General features: G+C 42.5%; 1 protein-coding gene across 5 annotated transcripts in view; it reads right to left on the reverse strand.

The window, feature by feature from the left end:
- The window catches only part of XRCC2 (X-ray repair cross complementing 2), an 86,124-nt gene that overhangs the window by 16,079 nt on the left and 49,338 nt on the right, over positions 1–20,707 (reverse strand). Inside the window, exon 1 of one of the 5 annotated variants that reach the window (XM_082473832.1) lies at positions 6,108–7,554. The exons of 2 other annotated variants lie outside the window; for them this stretch is intronic. In XM_082473832.1, the coding sequence (XP_082329958.1) occupies positions 6,108–6,146 (39 nt within the window). In that variant the 5' untranslated portion in view covers positions 6,147–7,554. Of the gene's footprint in view, positions 1–5,880; positions 5,997–6,092; positions 7,555–20,707 lie in introns of those variants that run through there. 2 more of the 5 variants (XM_082473831.1, XM_082473833.1) reach the window with 2 other exon arrangements.

The raw sequence follows: 20,707 nt of genomic DNA on the forward strand, positions 1-20,707 counted from the left end.
TTTTCTGGTTTGTTTTGTGTGTACTGCTTTATGTTAGGATACTGACGGAAATTACTGGTAGAAAGAAGACTGCAGATGCGGAAGACAGAAAAACTGGCGATACCTGCAGGAGTGATGTCCTAGAGGGGGTGGAGTGGGGTGGATGGAAGTCACGTCACAAGTGGAGAAGCTGCCCTTTCTCAGAAGCAAAAATATTCTACTTTGCAGGAGGGAATTCAGAGAAAATCAGTACATGTACTTTTTATCAATACAGACTTGATGAAAAAGCAGGAATTGCTATATTACTACCCAATAAAGTAGACTTCAGAGCAAAGAAAATTACTAGAGACAAAGAGGGACACTACGTAATGATAAAAGCATCAATTCACTAGGAAGACATGTGATCCTAAATGTGTACATATCAGACACAGTCTCAAAATACATGAAGCAAAACTCATACAGCTGAAAGGAGAAACAGACAAACTCACAAGTATAGTTGGGACTTCAACACCCACTTCTCAGAAACCAAAAGACTTACTAGAAGATCTGAACAACACAACCAACAGGATCTAATTCATATACACAGAACATTTGACCCAACAATAGCTGAGTGTACATTTTTTTTTCAAGTGCCCTTGGAACATTCATCAAGCTAGATCACACCCTGGGCCATAAAACAAACCTCAACAATCATAAAAGAACTGAAGTCATACAGAGTATGTTTGACTATAATGGAAACAAACTAGAAATCAGTAACAGACAACAGGAAAAAATAAGGGAGTTCCTGTGATTTTTTTTGTTTGTTTTCTCAATGACACATGAGGCAAGGCAGAAAGGAGAAGGAAGAGAAGGGAAGGCACGAAATTTATCATTAAACAATTACTGAGCACCTACTGTGGGCTAAATATTGTTCTAAACACTGAGACTTAAAGGAGTAATCCCAACAGAGAACAATCATGATCCTTCAATGGCAGGGGTGGGAGGTGGGGAGGAAGACAACATATAAACAATATAAGATGTCAGATGTGGTAAGGGTAAAGAAGAAAAAGAAACAGAAACAGAGTAAAGGAGTAAAGATTAACAGTAGGAAGGACCTCCTTATACTGGATGGAAAAGCTTCTCCTCTAAGAAACATGAAGCAAGTGAGGAGGCAAACCGTGTCAATTTCTGAAGGAACTGCAAAGGCTCTGAGGCTGAAGCACACTTGGCACATTCAAGGAATAGCAAGGACAACAGTGTGTCTGAAGAAGAGTGAGGGAGAGTGGAAGATGAGATCAGAAAGGCAGGAGAAGAGATCCGAGGCGGGGCTGAAGGGCAAATCATACAATTTGCAAATCATGCATCAGTGGAGGAAACAGGATTCTGGATTTTACTGTAAATGATACAGGAGCCTCTGGAAAACTTTGTAGAGTCTGCTTACATTTTGAATGGATCACCCTGGATACTGTGTGGAAAATATATTAGAATAAGTGTGATAAGGGTGGAGCAGAGCCGAGTTAGAAGGTTACTGCAGTCAAGCAGGTGATGGTTACTAGGAATAGGAATGGCTGCAGTAAAAAGTAGTGAAACGTGGTCAAATCCATGATATATACTGAAGGCAGAAAAAACAGGATGCGCTAATGGATGTGGGCTGATATGGGAGGAAAAGAGGATTCAAGAATGACTTAGTTTTTGGCTTGAGCAACAGGTAGAACAAATTCACCATTTAACAAGATAGGGAAGGCCTGGGAGGAAGCAGGTTGGGGCTGGGTGTACATGTGTGGTGGTAAACCAAGACTTCAGTGTAGGGCATATTAAAACTTTTCTCATGTTGTCTCTGCGTCCAGGAGTCAATCATGATGAGAATGTTAAGTCTGGGATGCCTATGAGACATCCACGTGGGTATGTCAAGAAGATACTAGAACACGTGTGTCTGGAATTCAGGCGTAAGGTTGGATTTGACGACAGGTGTTTTGTAGGGAGAAAGTGAATGAATTACTAGAAAAACACAAGTGGCCTGGGAGTCCACTTGAACCTGATGGTTACAAATTTAAAATGAAATCAGTCGGCCTGGTTGTGATTTTCTTTAGCAATATTCAGCTGAGTGGACAGACAGTGAAAGTAGACAGCTGGGTTTAACCGCGGTTAGGAAAGTAGGTTAGGATTTAAAGAGACAAGGAAGTTGAAAGTACTCATAATGGAGGAACGGTAATGATGGAGCACTGATTCTATTCTGGGTAAGAAGGGAAGCAAAGAGAGACGGGGACAGATGTTGCTCTAAGTCTACCATGCGAGACCAAGATATTATTAAATGCTAAATATTTTCTTATTTAATATTTGCCTCTGGCAAAAAGGCCACCCTAAACCTTTTCTAAGAAAAGAAAACCAGGGAATTCTCTGGTGGTCCAGTGGTTAGGACTCTGCGCTTTCACTGCCGTGGGCGTGGACTCAATCCCTGGTCGGGGAACTAAGATCCCAGAAGCCGCACGGTGCAGGCAAAAAATAAATAAAAAAAAGAAAACCAGTCATTATTATTAATAAATAGTTATCAAGTGTTTACCGTGCAGAGAATACTGTGCTTAGTGAAAGGATACATAGAAATATAGGGACCCATCTCCTAGGAGTACAGCTGAAAGACAACTGAGAAATCATCATCTACCGCCCTCCGCTTACAAAGGTAGAAGCCAAGGTTTAATAACTTATCCAAAATCACCCAGCTTGCTCCCGGCTGAGCCAAGACTACAGCCATGGTCCAGGGTTCTCTATGTCAGCCCCCAGAATGATGCCATTAGAAAACTTCTGGGAAAATGTGTAAAAATTCACCTTGAGAAACGATAATTGGGATGGAGAAGTTTCCTACTCTTCATTTCAGTACTACTGGAATTTTCTGTCATAAGCATGTACTACTTTAATATAAACTATTATAATAAAAAGAGGAAACAGTATGCTGTGCATGACAACCAAAACTGGACACTTTGAATCTATCCATTGATTACTTTTAAACTCAAGGCATTTTCAGCATTTTTGAGAAAATGTAAAGTACACCAGGGGTCCCCAACCCCCGGGCCTCAGACGGGTTTGGGCCCGCGGCCCGTTAGGAAGCGGCCGCACAGCGTGAGCGGCGGGGGAGTGAAGCTTCGTCTGCTTCTCCCCATCGCTCGCGTTACCACCTGAACCAACCCCCCTACCCCATCCACGGAAAAACTGTCTTCCACGAAACCGGTCCTTGGTGCCAAAAAGGTTGCAGACCGCTTTAGGACACCACTACTTCACAAGTATGCGCAAATGAAGCCATCTGGTGGATGATACCAAAATATTGCCAAAATCTTTTCTAATACTCTCAGAGGAATGTAAAAGTAAAAAATGCCATTGTTGGGGCTTCCCTGGTGGCGCAATGGTTGAGAATCTGCCTGCCAATGCAGGGGACACGGGTTCGAGCCCTGGTCTGGGAAGATCCCACATGCCGCGGAGCAACTAGGCCCGTGAACCACAACTACTGAGCCTGGGCGTCTGGAGCCTGTGCTCCCAACAAGAGAGGCCGCGATAGTGAGAGGCCCGTGCACCGCGATGAAGAGTGGCCCCCGCTTGCCGCAACTGGAGAAAGCCCTCGCACAGAAACGGAGACCCAACACAGCCAAAAATAAATAAATAAATAAATAAATAAATAAAAATAAAAAAAAAATTAAAAAAAAAATGCCATTGTTACTGTGCAAAAGTAAGGTAAAGAACAGATTATTCTACTGTAAATTGCATTCCAATGTGTGTCTTCTTTAAATCAAGGGCTCCTTATATAAGTTTTCCACTCAGCTATCTGGCCTACCCTAAATTGCATCCCTAGAATCTGTTAAAGGAAAATATTCTTTGCGACTTTGTTTTCTTGGAAGATCCTGTATGAAATGTCTCTTCCCTGCTACTCACAAGATGTGGGAAAGGTTAGCTATTTTATAAGGTGGTTATCCTTGTGAATTAAAAATTTAAAGTAGTTTATTTCAGGACTTCCCTGGTGGTCCAGTGGGTAAGACTCCACGCTCCCAATGCAGGGGGCCTGGGTTCGATTCCTGGTCAGGGAACTAGATCCTGCATGCATGCCACAACTGAGTCCACACGCCACAACTAAAGATCCCGCATGCCGCCACTAAGACCTGGCGCAGCCAAAACAAATGTATAAAATAATAAATAAATATTTTTTTAAAATAAAAAAAATTAAGTAGTTTATTTCAGCTTCTTGGGATAATTTGTGACCTCAGATATCTTCCTCAACACAATGCCTCCAGGTAGGATCCATCTAGTAGACTGATGTACAAAGAAAGACAATAGAATCCAAACAAATTAAGCAATGGCCATACAGTGCCCAGCACTTAAGGGAAAAGAGGGTTGCTTAGTTGGTTTTGTTGACAAAAAGGAAAAAGAATAAAGCAGCACCAACTGCCCAGCTCACTAATCTTCTCCCCTCCACCCCACTGTACTCCAAAGTAATATGAGTGAGGTAATCTTGCTTAGGATCTCCAGACAGCCGTGGCAGGCAAACGATATGATGCTAAACTCTTTGTTCAGTGCCTCGACTGCACTGGGCTCTCATTTTCTGGATGTTAGGCTTGTTCTGATTGCAAAAGTCATCTGAGTTTAACCTGCGTTTCAAATTATCATTTCAATCAGTAAGGGTGTAACTGTAGCAGTTCTTACAGAGAGCAGCGCCTCTACTCTGAAGGAGCAAGGGTTGGCAAACTATGGCCGGCGCGCCAAATCCTGAAGTTTAAGAAATAAAAGGTTGGGCTTCCCTGGTGGCGCAGTGGTTGAGAATCTGCCTGCCAATGCAGGGGACACGGGTTCGAGCCCTGGTCTGGGAAGATCCCACATGCCGCGGAGCAACTAGGCCCGTGAGCCACAACTACTGAGCCTGCGCGTCTGGAGCCTGTGCTCCGCAACGAGAGAGGCCACGATAGTGAGAGGCCCGCGCACAGCACAGCGATGAAGAGTGGCCCCCGCTTGCCGCAACTAGAGAAAGCCCTAGCACAGAAACGAAGACCCAGCATAGCAATCAATCAATTCAATAAATAAATCTTTAAAAAAATAAATAAATAAATAAATAAAAGGTTTACTGGAACACAGCCATGCTGATTTGTTTACACACCTCTGGCTGCCTTCACATTAGAACAGCAGAGCTGAGTAGCTGTGACCGAGACCGAATGGCCCACAAAGCCTAAATATAGACTATCTACTCTGGTCCTTCACAGAAAGAGGCTGTTGATCGTTCAAGGGTATCGCTTCCCCTCCCTCCTCTGTATAAAAGATCCTCCCTAACCTGCCTATGCCTATTTCTCAGGGCTTAACTTCCCAACAGTGTTTCCCCACTAGCTTTGTCCGTCTACAGAGAACTATTTGCAATTCCCCTAAATCAGTGATGCCCTTGCTCAAGGCAGAACCCACATACTTGCAACTCCCTGCCCCGAATGCCACCCCCTCCTTGCCAAGCCACCGACCATCCAAAGCCACCAACCTCAGCTGTCCCCTCCTCCTCCCAGTTAGCCGTCCAGGCTGCCCGCCCCTCGGCTGGACGGCACGATCTACCAACCGTCCTGTAATTTGTACGCAGCCTCCCTTACTTGTCCTGCAAAAGCAGAAGCTGTTTCTTGCGTTTCTTACTCCTGTTCCTTAACCAGCGGTTGACACGTAATAAGTGCTTGATACTTGCTGGTTGAATTCCTGAATAAATCTTTGCAGACACCACATGGCTTGTGTGGCCCTGGATGCTTAGGCTGTAAATGTAAGCCGCGATAGCGAGGCTGAATGCCGTAGGCAAAAGATGTACAGAACAGAGGGAACAGGTGGAGCCACCTACTCAGATACCACTGTTCTAGAAAAGTCTATGAGCGCTCCGCCTGGCGATCCCCTGCGTTTCCTAGCCTCTCTTGCACACCGTACCATGTCTGACTGGTTCACGCATGACAGGTTTGGACCGTAATGCTGGCGGTCTCGGGGGCCGGCTCCGGGGACACAGGTTTGGGGGGTGGGGCTCTAGGCTCGCCGGCGTCCGGACCCCGCGCGCCTCCCCCTCCCCGGGGCGCCACGGCCTCCCGCACCCTCGGGGCTCCCTCGCCCGCCCACGGCCCTGTTCTCGTCTCCCTAGCTCCCACCTCGGCAGCTCTCACCTCCGTCCCAGACTCAGCCCTATGGAAGTCACTACACATCGCCCCGGAGGTTCGGCGCACCAGCCACTCAACTTTCCCGCCAGCGGCGCCATTTACTGCGCGGCCTCGGTCCCGCAGCCAGTCAGAGACGCTGACCCGCTGACCCGGGCGCGAGCATGCGCACTGCGCCCGCCCTGGGCCGGGGAGCCGGCGAGCATGCGCAGCAGGGCGTGCGACCGCCCCCCGCCCCGCTCAGCGACGTCAGACCACGTCTCCTAGGAGACCGGGAGGTAACTGGGGATTTTCTTTTCTTCTCTCTCATATATTTCCATTTGTTTTTATTGGGTAAATCTACCAGCATGTTTTTTTTTTTTAAGTATTAACAGAACACTTACTGAGCAAACGGGCCTTTTTGTTCATTCTTGGGTTAAAAGCCTCTGGCTGGCTGTGGGTGTAGTTTATGGTTGATTCTGAATAAACGAAAAAAGTATACTAAATTTAAACGAATTTTTAAAATATAGCGAGCCGGCAGATATATCCAGTTCTTTTTGGAGGTAGAAGGACTGTTTGTTATCAAGTGCCTATCCGTTAAGTTAAGGCACATATCAAGTGCCTATCCATTAAGATAGATAAATATTAGATGGACAGATGATAGAAAGATAGATGGATATTGAGTATTTGCTCTATGCCAGACCTTGTGCCGAGCTCTGGGAACAGAACAAAGAATAAGAGACATGCATGAATGGGGTTTACAGCCTATTAAGCCATTTACTGGAATGTGTCCTTAAAAAATTCGCTTTCCAATAGCTGTAGCTGTTGTTTAGTTGGGCAAAACAGTGAGGTTGGCAGTGTAGGGTTCTCTTTTTCTTATCCTTACGCTTGCAGCTGTGTAATTAAGAAAGGATTATAATACTAGTAATGATAGGTAACACTTCCAGAGCGTATTATGTGCCAGGTACTGTCCTGAGGGCTTTATATATAATAACCCATTTAATCTCCACAGTCCTGAGGTGGATATTGTTATTATCCTTATTTTAGAGATGAGAAAACTGAGGCACCAATTTTGGCCCATTTTACTTTGTTGTAATGATTGTGGTGGGTAGACACTTTAATGGGAAGTAGGAAGCAAAGACCATGAATACAGACAGTTCTTCACAGAAACTTGGCTGTGAAGGAAGGAAATAACATATTACACAGAAAAATATATATAGGATAAAGGAAGAGTCATTTAAGGAGGCAAAGCCTGGTTCAAGTTTAAATGCTGATAGGAAAGAGCTGGTAGAGACTTAATGGTTAAAGACACCATCTGAGAAAGGATACTTGATGGAGTTGGACCGGAAGAGGAAAGAGGGTGTTGGGTGTAAGAATCAGCTCTAGATGGGGGACGGCATCTCTTCAACGTGAGCAGGGACAAGGAGTCAAGAATGGGTGCAGACTATTCACAGTAGCCAAGACACGGAAGCGACCTAAATGTTATATATACACACACAATGGAATACTACTCAGCCATAAAAAAGAATGAAATAATGCCATTTGCAGCAACATGGATGGACCTAGAGATTATCACACTAAGAGAAGTAAGTCAGACAGAGAAAGACAAATATCGCATGATATCACTTATATGTGGAATCTAAAACATGACACAAATGAACCTATTTATGAAACAGAAACAGACTCACAGATATAGAGAACAGACTTGTGGTTGCCGGGAGGGAGGGGGGTGGGGGAGGGATGGATCGGGAGTTTGGAGTTACTGGATGCAAACTATTATTATATAGAATGGATGGACAACAAGGTTCTACTGTATAGCACAGGGAACCGTATTCAATATCCTGTGATAAACCATAAGGGAAAAGAATACAAAAAAGAATGTCTATATGTGTATAACTGAATTGCTTTGCTATACCGCAGAAATTAACACAACGTTGTAAATCAACGCTACTTCAATTTTTAAAAAAATGGGTGCAGATGCCAGATACAGTTTGGGGTGGGGAGCTCAAAGAGGTTGAGGAAGTTCTAGTCTGAGGACTTATGCTTTTTCTCTGAAGGAAAAAGCAAGGTAGCAGAAATGTAAGATTTGAGTTTAAATTCCTCTGGTGACAATTAATGTGAGCACGCAAGTCAAATCCCTAAACAAATGTTACCCTCCTACGCACTCTGCTAAACCCTCCTCAGAAAACCGTTCTTGGTCCACTTGAGTACACGGAGCAGTGGGTGATAGACCTAACTACTACCCTAGAGTATGGCAGTAATTGTTCTAACTAGGGAAATTGTCCTGTAATTGTCTATAATCACATTTAATATTCAACATACATTAGTACTATTCTTTCATTGCACGGAGCTCTTCCCTGAGTTACAATGTTCTTGAATTCCAAGATGAATTTTCTGAACTCACCATGGATTCTGATGTCAGAATTTTGAACCCGGTTCTGTCACTTATCACCATCATTTAAGTTACATGACCCTCTGGGCCTTAGTTAGCATAGAGCTGTGATGACTAAGGGAAACTGTGTACTAGCGCAGCACCTGACACAAAATATCGATTGCCTTCCTACCTCCCTACCTTTCTTAGATCAGCACTTAACAGAGCACCAAAGATATAATAAATACTCAGTAGATAGCGCCTGTTCACCGTGATGGTAGTGATTAGGGCCAGATTAAGAGATGAACCTGTATGGCAGTAGTTCAGAGTGGCACATGGTAAAGAGTGCTAAAACTTCTCTAGGCACTAAATTGCCACAGAAATATGATATGGAAAAAAACTCTTGTTTTTTGGCCGTGCCGCGAGGCTTGTGGGATCTTTGTTCCCCGACCACGGATTGAACCAAAATTTGCTTCCTCTGCCTTCTCCCCATCCACTCCCACCCATCCACGCAGGGTTATGAATCTCTAAAAATAGACTGAAACGTTTTTTGAATAGTCTTTTTTTTTTCTTTTGGTCATACCACATGGCTTGGGAGATCTTAGTTCCCTGACCAAGGATTGAACCCCTGCTGTGGAAATGCCGAGTCCTAACCACTGGACCGCCAGGGACTTCTCTAGACAAATATTTTTAATATGCCAAATTATATTATTTGCTCCCCCAACCAAGTCCATAAATCTTAATCCAATTTGGACGGTATTGATGATGGTGATGACTTGAGCTATTACCCCTTTTGTACTGGGGTCCTGGATTTCCTATCTTAGACAACTGAAGTCTGTTTATTTTTTTAATTCTACAGGCTGTCAAAGTCATTTGTAGAGTGACCAGATCAAAGTCAAGTTTACACCCATTCTAAAAGATTTGGGCTCCCTAAGCTGAAGTTTCCTCTCCTGTAATGCAACCCATTCCATGTGCGGGTGTCACCTCACCCTTCTCCCATTGCCCTGTGGCTACTAGGGCTCTGGTAAGCAGTGCAAGGAAATGCTGATCTTCTGGCTGCTGCTGTTACTGTGAGTAATAAAATCTTCTGTCTCGGACTTGGACTTTTGTGTGGTCTGTCAGCATCCATGAAACTGTGGTAGGCTAACTTGTTAGCTTGCAGGAAGAGTAAAATCCCAAGCTCTTTATAGGTCTTGACAACCCACACTAAACAATCTGTAACAGGATAAATTAACGGTTTTGAGTGAGCAAAGCAGAAGCTCCGAGGAGTGGGAATATAATTGTCACTGAGAATGGCAGGAAGACTATTTCAAAATGGTGGGAAAGTGCAGCCAATATCGATGTATGTGTCTTTCATTCTGACCTAAAGATGTTTCATGCCTTGTTAAACTTTCTTGATAAAGTTTTGAATCTAACTTCTAGGATTTACAAATTTAGACCTGGCAATATGAATCCCCACTTCAAGTTCTAAGAGGCAAGAATATGGAACTAGTAGCATTGGCTGTTAATATCAAGATGACAAGCTGTTCTGTGGAATGAAAAAGCTTCATGCAAAGATATATATTTTTCTGGGTGGACAAGATCCTACTGTATAGCACAGGGAACTAAATTCAATGTCCTGGGATAAACCATAATGGAAAGAATATTAAAAAGTATGTATATATGTATAACTGAGTCACTTTGTTGTACAGCAGAAAGCAACACAACATTGTAAATCAACTATACTTCAATTAAAATAAGATACAGATTTTTTTCACCCATCTATTCTTTAAAAAACCTAGGGAATATCATGTACGTATGAAATATTTCTTATAGGTAATACTGAAGTTGCTCATTGTATAAATCAGAATGTTTCTCTTTTAAAAAACTGTTTGGGGCTTCCCTGGTGGCACAGTGGTTAAGAATCCGCCTGCCAATTCAGGGGACGCAGGTTCAAACCCTGGGCCAGGAAGATCCCACATGCCACGGAGCAACTAAGCCCGTGCGCCACAACTACTGAGCCTGCGCTCTAGAGCCTGTGAGCCACAACTACGGAAGCCCGCGCGCCTAGAGCCCGTGCTCCGCAACAAGAGAAGCCACCGCAATGAGAAGCCCGCGCACCGCCATGAAGAGTAGCCCCCGCTCGCCGCAACTAGAGAAAGCCTGTACGCAGCAACAAAGACCCAACACAGCCAAAAATAATAAAATAAATGAAAAAAAAGGTGTTCGAGTCACTCTCATAAATTTCTGGTAGAAATGCAAACATGTACAGTCTTTTGGGGGGTGGAATTTGGCAACATCTAACAAAACTATACATTTATTAACTTATTTTTTTTTTTTTTACATTTATTAACTTTTTGACACAGCAATCTTACCTCTAGGAATTTATCCTGAAGTCATACCTTCAATTCCAGTCCTAGGTATATACCCATTAAATCCATTTTAAAAGATTTTTTTTTTTTTTTTTGGCCGTGCCACTCAGCTTGTGGGGTCTTAGTTCCCTGACCAGGGATTGAACCCAGGCCATGGCAGTGACAGCACCAAGTCCTAACCACTGGACCGCCGGGAAATTCCCGATGATGGATTTTAAGTATCCATATTTAAAATCTATTTAGGGAATTCCCCGGCGGTCCAGTGGTTAGGAATCCGTGCTCTCACTGCCGTGGCCTGGGTTCCATCCCTGATCGGGGAACTAAGATCCCACAAGCTGAGTGGCGCAGCCAAAAATAAATAAATAAAATAAAATCTGTAATCAACTCTGCTCTTCCTATAGGATCCTGGATATGCCTCCAACTTCCATGAGATGGTAGTGTCCATCCCTTCTCTGCGAAGTGAGGGATTTGGACTAGATGATAGCTCCCATTTATTGAAAGTCAACTGTGTCCCAGACACTCTGCTTATTGTTGTATGTGTATCACTTCCAACCCTTCCCTGCAAGGTATTTATTATACCCTGATTTTACAGGTGAGGATTTTGAGGCTCCAAGAGGTTTAGCAAGCACACAGTCCTCCAGCCAGTAAGAACCCAAGTCTCCCTGACTGTAAAGCCTGTGGTCTTCCTAACACATTAAGTTCCTTCCAGAAGATGCAAAGGATCTAAGTCCTTTTACAACTCCAGATTCTGTGATTCTTTGTTAAGAAGCAAGAAGGTGAGAATTGACATATCCGCTAAGGCGCTAATAATTCATAATCTAAATGTTCATTCCCTTTTTTTTTGTTTGTTTTTGTTTTGTTTTGGCTGCATTGGGTTTCCATTGCTGCGCGCGGGCTTTCTCTAGTTGCGGTGAGCGGGCTAATCTTCATGGCGGTGCACGGGCTTCTCATTGCGGTGGCTTCTCTTGTTGAGGAGCAAGGGCTCTAGGCGCTCAGGCTTCAGTAGTTGTGGCTCGTGGGCTCTAGAGCGCAGGCTTAGTAGTTGTGGCACACGGGCTTAGTTGCTCCACAGCATGTGGGATCTTCCCGGACCAGGGTTCGAACCCATGTCCCCTGCATTCACAGGCAGATTCTTAACCACCGCGCCACCAGGGAAGTCCAATTCCTTTTTCTATTGGAATTAAACAACAGCTGGTATCACATTCCCTTACCCTATAGTCATTTTCAGCTCAACCTCTTTTTTATGTACCTTGGTGTTAGTTAATGGTACTTTTTGGTTTGTGAGCAGGTATCTTTCTGCTCCTGCAAAACCCTGCTCTTGTTTCATTTATTTGTTTATTCCCTTTTAGCCCCATTTCGTACTCCCTGGCTCATCCCTGCATGGGCAGTTATTCTCGTGTGTTTTCTATGTGTCCCTCATTTTGTAGGTTCTTTGTGAAATAAGAAGTTTTGTTTTGAATGTGTATGTATTTGTAATTTACATAAATAACTACAGTGCTGGCTGGTGTCTTTGACTCTCAAATCCATTTCTTGTTCTTTCCCTGCTCTGCTTGGTATCACAGGGCAGTGCAGGGTGGTGTGAGGTGGGGAGGTAGGGGTGGACTGACCTCTGCAAGGAGCATTGCCAGGTTTCCTGGTCAGCCTTTGGCTGAGGTTAGCCATTGGGAGGCACGGCAGGAGCTTGGAGGATGGATGAAGGGAGAATAGGGTGCACGCTCCTCTGTCTTTCTTTTTTAGCATCTCCTGCAGCAGCTGTGTTTCCCCATAGCTCCAGCTCCCCCTGCCACGGGTCCAGCTTCTGCCCAATGACCTCAGCCCCTGGACTCAGGTCACATCATTTCATCCCCTTGTCCCTCCAACCTTGGATGGTGGTGATGACTTCCTGCTGTTGTGAACACCTAGGCTGCCTCACCTGTCCCTTGGTGGTTTCTCAAATATTTCATCACCTGTGTAACCAATTCCCCATATTAAATTCCCTCTCTGTTTTAAAATACTTAAAATGTTTTCTGCTTTCCTGGTTAAATCCCCAGCTAATACACTTGGTTTTCCCCTTTTTTGTGCAACACCATATTTTAAGGTCCGTCTCTGTTCTTATTTGTATATGTAGCTCTCTAACTGCTGAATAGTGAACTACCGTGTATCCACCACATTTTATTTATCTGTGTCCTCCGTAACAAGTGTCTCCAACTCCTGCTCCCGCACACGGCACTTTGATGAACATTCTCATACATATGTTCCTTCGTGGATCTTTTCTGAGAATTTTTCTGCAATATATATACTGGAATGGGATGGCTGGGTCATAAAGTAAACACATGTTTAACTTGACTAAGTTCTACCAGGTTGGTCAACAAAAGTTACTCTTTCCTCGTATCCCCAACACTTGGCATCATCCAACTTTCCCATTTTTGCCTTATTTAATTTCATGATAATACTACTATTAGATAACAGCACTAACTAGCATTTGTTGAGTGATTTACTATATGCCATCCACTTTACATAGTTTCATCGTTTGGTCTTTATCTCACTTCTGTGAGTAGGTGTCAGATGAATGAACAAAGGATCAGAGAGGTTAAGCAACTTGCCCAAGGTCACAGAGCTGAGAAGTTGCAGAGCTGGATTATAAATCCGGGCAGATCGGTTCCAGAGCTCATGACTCTGACTGTTACAGCATACTGATCTTAGATAGGTGGTGATGTCCCATTTTATAGATGAGGAAACTGAGACTGGAGAGAGGAAATAAATTACACGATGAAGTTCACATGGCTGGGAAGAGTTAGAGATTATTTTGACCTTGGGTCTGACCCAAAGCCAGTGCTCTTGACTTCACACAACGCTGCCTAATAGATTCTACGTCTGGGAGAACAGAGAACCAAGTCAGCGAGCTTGTGACTATGCGTGGGGCTTCTGAATTCTCTGGATCATGCTGACAGATAATAGGGTTATCAAAATGACCTACAGAAATAAAATCGCACTAAACTTAATTTAATTACTTAGGAGGTGAAACTGTTGAGGTTAGCATCCCCATTAGAATAAGAGTTCTGAGGAATTTGGGCATCTAAAGCCTGAGATGCTAGAATTTACCAGTTGACAATCTTCATTCCCAATGAAAAGACCACGACAAACCAAAGCCACAATGAGATGCCTCTTCACACACACCAGAATGGCTAGAATTTTTAAAAAGGAAAATAACAAGCGTTGGTGAGGGTCTGGAGAAGTTAGAACCTTTGTGTGTTGTTAGTGAGAATGTAAAATGGCTCAGCCCCTGTGGAAAAGTCTGGCAGTTTGTCAAAATCTCAAACATAGAGTTACCATCTGGCCCAGCACTTCCACTCCTAGGTCTATACCCAAGAGAAATGAAAACCCATACTCGCACAAACACTTGTCCACTCATGTTCATAGCAGCATTTTTCATAAGAGCCATAAAGTGGAAACCACCCAAATATCCACCAGCTGATGAATGAATACCTAAAATGTGGTATAGTCGTACAATAGAATATTCGTTGGCAATAAAAAGAAATAAAATACTGATTCATGTTACATCTGTATGAACCTTGAAAACATGATGTTAAGTGAAAGAAGCCAGTCACAAAGGATGACATACTGCATGATTCCATTTATATGAAATGTCCAGAATAGGTGAATGTAGAGACAGGAAGTAGGTTAGCGGTTGCCAAGGGCTGGAGGGTGTGGGAGAATTGAGGGGTGATGGCTAATGGGTACAGAATTTCCTTCTGGGGTAATGGAAATGTTCAGAAATTGATTGTGTGATGGATGCACAATTCTTAAATATGCTAAAAGCCATCTAATTATACACTATATGATATATGAATTATATTTCAGGAAAGCTGTTTAAAAAAAGGCTATGAGATTGTGACTTTACAGAAATGGGAGTTGGGAATAGACTAGGATGACATTATCCTCTTTTTTTTTTTAAAGTAACATTTTAATTATTTTGACACACAATTATATACACTTCAGCTCATACCAGAAGAAATTTGTATTTCTCAGGGACAGATTTTTTACTCACGTGTATGTATTTTCTGGGTTCTATGGGATGGGGCTTCCAATTCCCTCTTCCTTTTTCCTTTTTTATTTATATTTATAGAAATATATGAATAAGAGTTGTTATAATAAAAGCCTATGATATAGGTGAGGATGGAAATAGTAGATAGAATTTCCCCACCTTTGTGAGGTAAAAAATATTCAAAAGAAGATCTAAGATCCAGACTGAATTTGAATAATCATTTTAGTGCAGCAGCTTTCAGAAATCTTGAGCTGAGGAACCCTTTGCACTCTTAAAAATTAAGGACCCCAAAGAGCTCTTGTTTATGTGAATTATACCTATTGATATTTACTGTATTACAAATTAAATTGAAAAAAGTTTTGAATATATACTTATTCAACCCATTACATGTCAATGTATTTTATTTTATTTTTTATTTTATATTTTAAAGTTTTTATTTATTTATTTATTTATTTATTTATTTATTTATTTATTTGGCTGCGTCAGGTCCCAGTTGTGGCGCACGGGCTCTTCATTGCGGGCTTCTCTCTAGTTGCGGCACGTGGGCTCTAGAGTGCAGGCTCAGTAGTTACGGCACTCGGGCTTAGTTGTCCCGCGGCACGTGGGATCTTAGTTCCCCGACCAGGGATGGAACCCGCATCCCCTGCATTGGAAGGCGGATTCTTCACCACTGGACCACCAGGGAAGTCCCTCAATGTATTTCATTTAAAAAACTATTTTCTGAAATAAAAAATTAGTGAGAGGAGTAGCATCGGTCCACATCTTTGCAAACTCTCTGTGACACAATCTCATACCTGCTTCTGAATTCAACCTGTTGTGATGTGAGCACAGTGCAAATGTCGGCACCATGGAAAAGGAAAATGGCATCTTAGTCCTTTTATGAAATAGTTTGGATCTCGTGAACCCGTGAAAGGTCTTGGGACTCCCTGGGGCTCTTAGATCATACTGTGGGAACCGGGGGTTTAGTGCTTACTAAATTCCTGATAGCAGCTCCTTTGACTAGGTTTCACATTTCATTTTAATAGGATCATCGTTTAATAATTACATCTCAAAATATATGCACAGATGCCCGGGTATATGTACAAAGATTAAGTAATAAAGCTTCTGCCTCAAAACTAAACATTTACTTTCGCTCTGTGAAAATATGGAAACCATTTTAATCATGGAGGAGGAATGGCTAGCAGAAAAAGAAAATGCTGCTCAATGACCTGATGGTTTGCAGTCAACTACTCCACATGTAGAGCACACTGCATTTTCTACTCAACTTTGGATACCCTTCTAGTAGAAGCCCAGAGGCTAGAACCAATGGTTTTCAGTCCTTGTGTGACAGATTGAAAATACAGCAGGAAAGAAGCAGATTTCAGTCCACGCTAGTTCAGATGTTAGTAATATAGGAGAAAACAGCAGAAACACTTATTCCAGTAATTCTTGGGACAAGACAACAGGGTTTAAATGAATCCGTATCTCTGTAACACGTGATATGCCACGTCCAGACCCTGGGTACTAAGCAAAGTGAACTTTGAATACATGAACATGGAAAATGGTCTTATAAAGTCACTGAGAATGAGCTATATCAAATTCATCATATGAATAAGAAAATAAGGGAGTACACTTTGTTCTAAAAAAACACATATTAAAAGAGAGATGACCTGGTACTTTCTAACCAAAACTTATACACCTGTTGGGGAAATACACATTCTAGTAGGGAAATGGTGGAAAGCATTTGGGAAAGCAGAAATGAGGAAGGGGGTGCAGGAGGTTTGTTGTAGGGAGACCACCAGACCACATGGAGAAAATGAGTCATGTTTTCCCCAAATGAGATGCAAAACCAGCACAAGAAACACAAAGAGGACTGAATTGTCTGTTCATTGATGAAAAGTCTCATTCTGTTGAAAGTGGAAAATCAGATATGTCCTTAACGTTCTTGGTTGGAAATTAAACTGTTAAAATTTATTTATTTATTTATTTGATGTTTGTTTGTTTGTTTAATTTGCTCACGCTGTGCAGCTTGCAGGATCTTAGTTCTCTGACCAGGGATCCAACCCAGACTCCAGCAGTGAAAGTGCCAAGTCCTAACCACTGAACCACCAGGAAAGTCCCAAACTGTTCAAATTTAAATGTTAAATGAGAGTAACTGCTACACAAAGCTTAGTCCTGACCACGTGGGAGGGATGTAGTGGAAAATGACCACATTATCTTAGAGGAAACGTTGGGTCCAGTCAGATATGTCCTAAACCTAAGAATAGTAGAATTTTAGAGGAGGGAAAAAAAGCCATAACCCTGTGGTTTAAAAAGAGAATTTTAATTTAAAAGAGAATAAGACCAAAGGAAGATGTCTTCAAAAATGAGTCCCTTATGTCCTGGAATTGTCATAGACATAACACATTTTGATTAGACCAAGCATTTACTAGTTTGTGAATAAAGTAGAGAAATAAAAGCTGACTGATAAAACAGCTTTTGTCAAATCTTTATCTCTGGGAGGTTGAAAGGAGTACAATCAGTACCCCTAGACCTATTAATACCCTGGTAAGATTCTGTCCTCGAAAATACCAGCTAAGATATATTTGCAAGGATAAATACTAGTGCTTTGCTTGTAATAGAAAAAAGTAAAATAATACAAATGTCTGTAAATAGGTTGTTAATTTAATACATTATGGTGATTCACTCATAGTGGAAGGTAGCCCTATATACAGACATGAAAAAGATATGAACACTGGGCTTCCCTGGTGGCGCAGTGGTTGAGAGTCTGCCTGCCAGTGCAGGGGACACGGGTTCAAGCCCTGGTCTGGGAGGATCCCACATGCCGCGGAGCAACTGGGCCGGTGAGCCACAGCTACTGAGCCTGCGCGTCTGGAGCCTCTGCTCCGCAACAAGAGAGGCCGCGATAGTGAGAGGCCCGTGCACCGCGATGAAGAGTGGCCCCTGCTCGCCGCAACTGGAGAAAGCCCTCGCACAGAAACGAAGACCCAACACGACCAAAAATAAAAATAATAAATAAATAATAAATTAAAAAATTTAAAAAAAAAAGATATGAACACAATATTGTTCAGTAGGAAAGCAAGAGGCAGAGCATGGCCTTGTCAGAGGGTCTGAACTCTGACACGACAGCAGCTGAAACCACAAAGGGTTAGGCAACTGGGAGGGCAGCTGGAGGTGGAGTCTGGGGCAGAACCCAGACCCTCTAAAGGCTGAGAGAGATGGGAAGAAGGTGGATCCTGGGTGACATCATCTGAATCACTGCAATTAGCTCACCTGAATCTAGACCTCAACTTTCTGTTACATAAACCAAGCCAATTAAGTTTTGCTTTTCTTTACTTGTAAGCACCCCCCTCAAAAAAACTTAACACACACACATACATGCACACACACACACTGCATTGCCCACGCCTTTTTTTTGTTGCTGTTATTTTTAACTTTTTATTTTATATTGGAGTATAGTTGATTAACAATGTTGTGATAGTGTCAGGTGTACAGCAAGGTGATTCAGTTACACAGATACATGTATCTATTCTTTTTAAAATTCTTTTCCCATTTAGGTTGTTACATACTATTGAGCAGAGTTCCCTGTGCTGTACAGTAGGTCCTTGTTGGTTATCCATTTTAAATATAGCAGTGTATCTAGAAACAGTAAATGCTGGAAGGGGTGTGGTGAAAAGGGAACCGTCCTGCACTGTTGGTGGGAATGTAAATTGATACAACCACTATGGAGAACAGTATGGAGGTTCCTTAAAAAACTAAAAATAGAACTACCATATGACCCAGCAATCCCACTACTGGGCATATACGCAGAGAAAACCATACTTCAAGAAGAGACATGTACCACAATGTTCATTGCAGCTCTATTTACAATAGCCAGGACATGGAAGCAACCTAAGTGTCCATCAACAGATGAATGGATAAAGAAGATGTGGCACATATATACAATGGAATATTACTCAGCCATAAAAAGAAATGAAATGGAGGTATTTGTAATGAGGTGGATGGACCTAGAGTCTGTCATACAGAGTGAAGTAAGTCAGGAAGAGAAAAACAAATACCGTATGCTAACGCATGTATATTGAATTAAAAAAAAATGGTACTGATGAACCTAGTGGCAGAGCAGGAATAAAGACGCAGACATAGAGAATGGACTTGAGGACATGGGGTGGGCGGGGGAAATTGGGGCGAAGTGAGAGTAGCATTGCAACATATATACACTACCAAATGTAAAATAGATAGCTAGTGGGAAGCAGCCGCAAAGCACAGGGAGATCAGCTCTGTGCTTGGCGACAACCTAGAGGGGTGGGATAGGGAGGATGGGAGAGAGGCTCAAGAGGGAGGGGATATGGGGACATAAGTATGCATATGGCTGATTCACTTTGTTGTACAACAGAAACTAACACAACACTGTGAAGCAATTACACTCCAATAAAGATGCATTAAAAAAAATATATAGCAGTGTGTACATGTCACTCCCAAGACCACGCCTTTTTTATGTGGCTGAAATGTTTCAGTATGACCTGGTTGGAAGAGAACAGACATGAGTCCTCAAGGGGCTTCAGGTCTTTTATTTTCATGCTCAGCTACGTAATGGTAGGCCTTGGGAACAGTGATTTCTTTGAAAGCCATGGCCAGTGCACATCTGGCAATCTGCATCCCCCCGTCCTAGTCACTCATGATACACTGCTTTTCATTTATTGCTTAAAAAGCTTCTGTGAAAATGTATGGTAATCCAGCTTTAAAAATGCACGTGCAACTTCCTGTTTCATCTCTGACTTCTCAAGTTCTTGGAAGTCACCACGCTACCCCCACAGCAAGAAAAAAGCTGAATAAATTGAAAATCAATTACTTCTCCTAGACTCATGAAAGAACTAAAATATCAGGGGGAAATCACTCTGCAATCTGGAGAAACAGGTGAAACCAGAGGCACAGGTGAGATCTGCTTACTGGCACAGAAGCTGCTAGAGCCATAAACTCTGGTAATTTTGACGATTTGCTGGAGGCTGAGTGTGGACTAGTATGAAAATTAGAAAGTCCAGGGGGCTGCAGTCTTAGAGGACTCCCACAGTTTCGTGGGTCATACCTCCAGCAATTCCACTAGCTTCTCATAGCGCAGAACCAAGAAAGATCCCTTCTTGTTTGGGGGTCACAGGGAGGGGGTAACCTTGTAAAATAACATATTCTCCAGTGTAAAAGTCTTTACCAGAGCCTCATCCAGCCATGGGAAAGGGTATTTCCCAGTTCCTCCCAGTTGTCTCACTAAGAAGCAGGGGGGAAGCTAAAAGAGATTTGTGAATATAGGTTCACTAAAGGACTAATATTTGGGAGTTCCCTGGAGGTCTGGTGGTTAGGTCTCCGGGCTTCCACTGCAGGGGGCAGGGGTTTGATCCCTGGTGGGGGAAGATCCCACATGCTGCATGGCCAAAATATATAAATATAAATATATAAATATAAATATATATAACTAAATATATTTTAAAAATATATTTTAAACATATATATATATGTTTTTAAAAAATTTTAAAAAAAGGAGTCTCCAGGGAAACCCAAAATCAAAGACACTAGAGGAAACTGAAGACTCAGTCATGTACAACTATAACAAGCATTGAACGAAGCCCATTCTTAGCCAGATTAACACAAAAACCTCACACTAAAGGCCTATTTACCTCCATTCCTATTACCCAATACATCATGTCTCACTTTCAATGAAAAAGTACAAGGCATACTAAAAGGGAAGAAAAACCCCACAAGTTTGGAAGATCCCAGGAGTGAATACAGATTATGACAAAAGAATCTGACTGAATTACAAATGTATAAAACAGCCTCACTGAAGGGGATGAGGGGAAATGTGCTGCACTTAGTAACTTTGGAAATGTCTTTAACACTAAAGCCAAAGGGAATTGCA

The sequence above is a fragment of the Balaenoptera physalus genome (genome assembly GCF_965194825.1).
Source record: "Balaenoptera physalus genome assembly, chromosome: 8".
Taxonomy (NCBI): domain Eukaryota; kingdom Metazoa; phylum Chordata; class Mammalia; order Artiodactyla; family Balaenopteridae; genus Balaenoptera; species Balaenoptera physalus.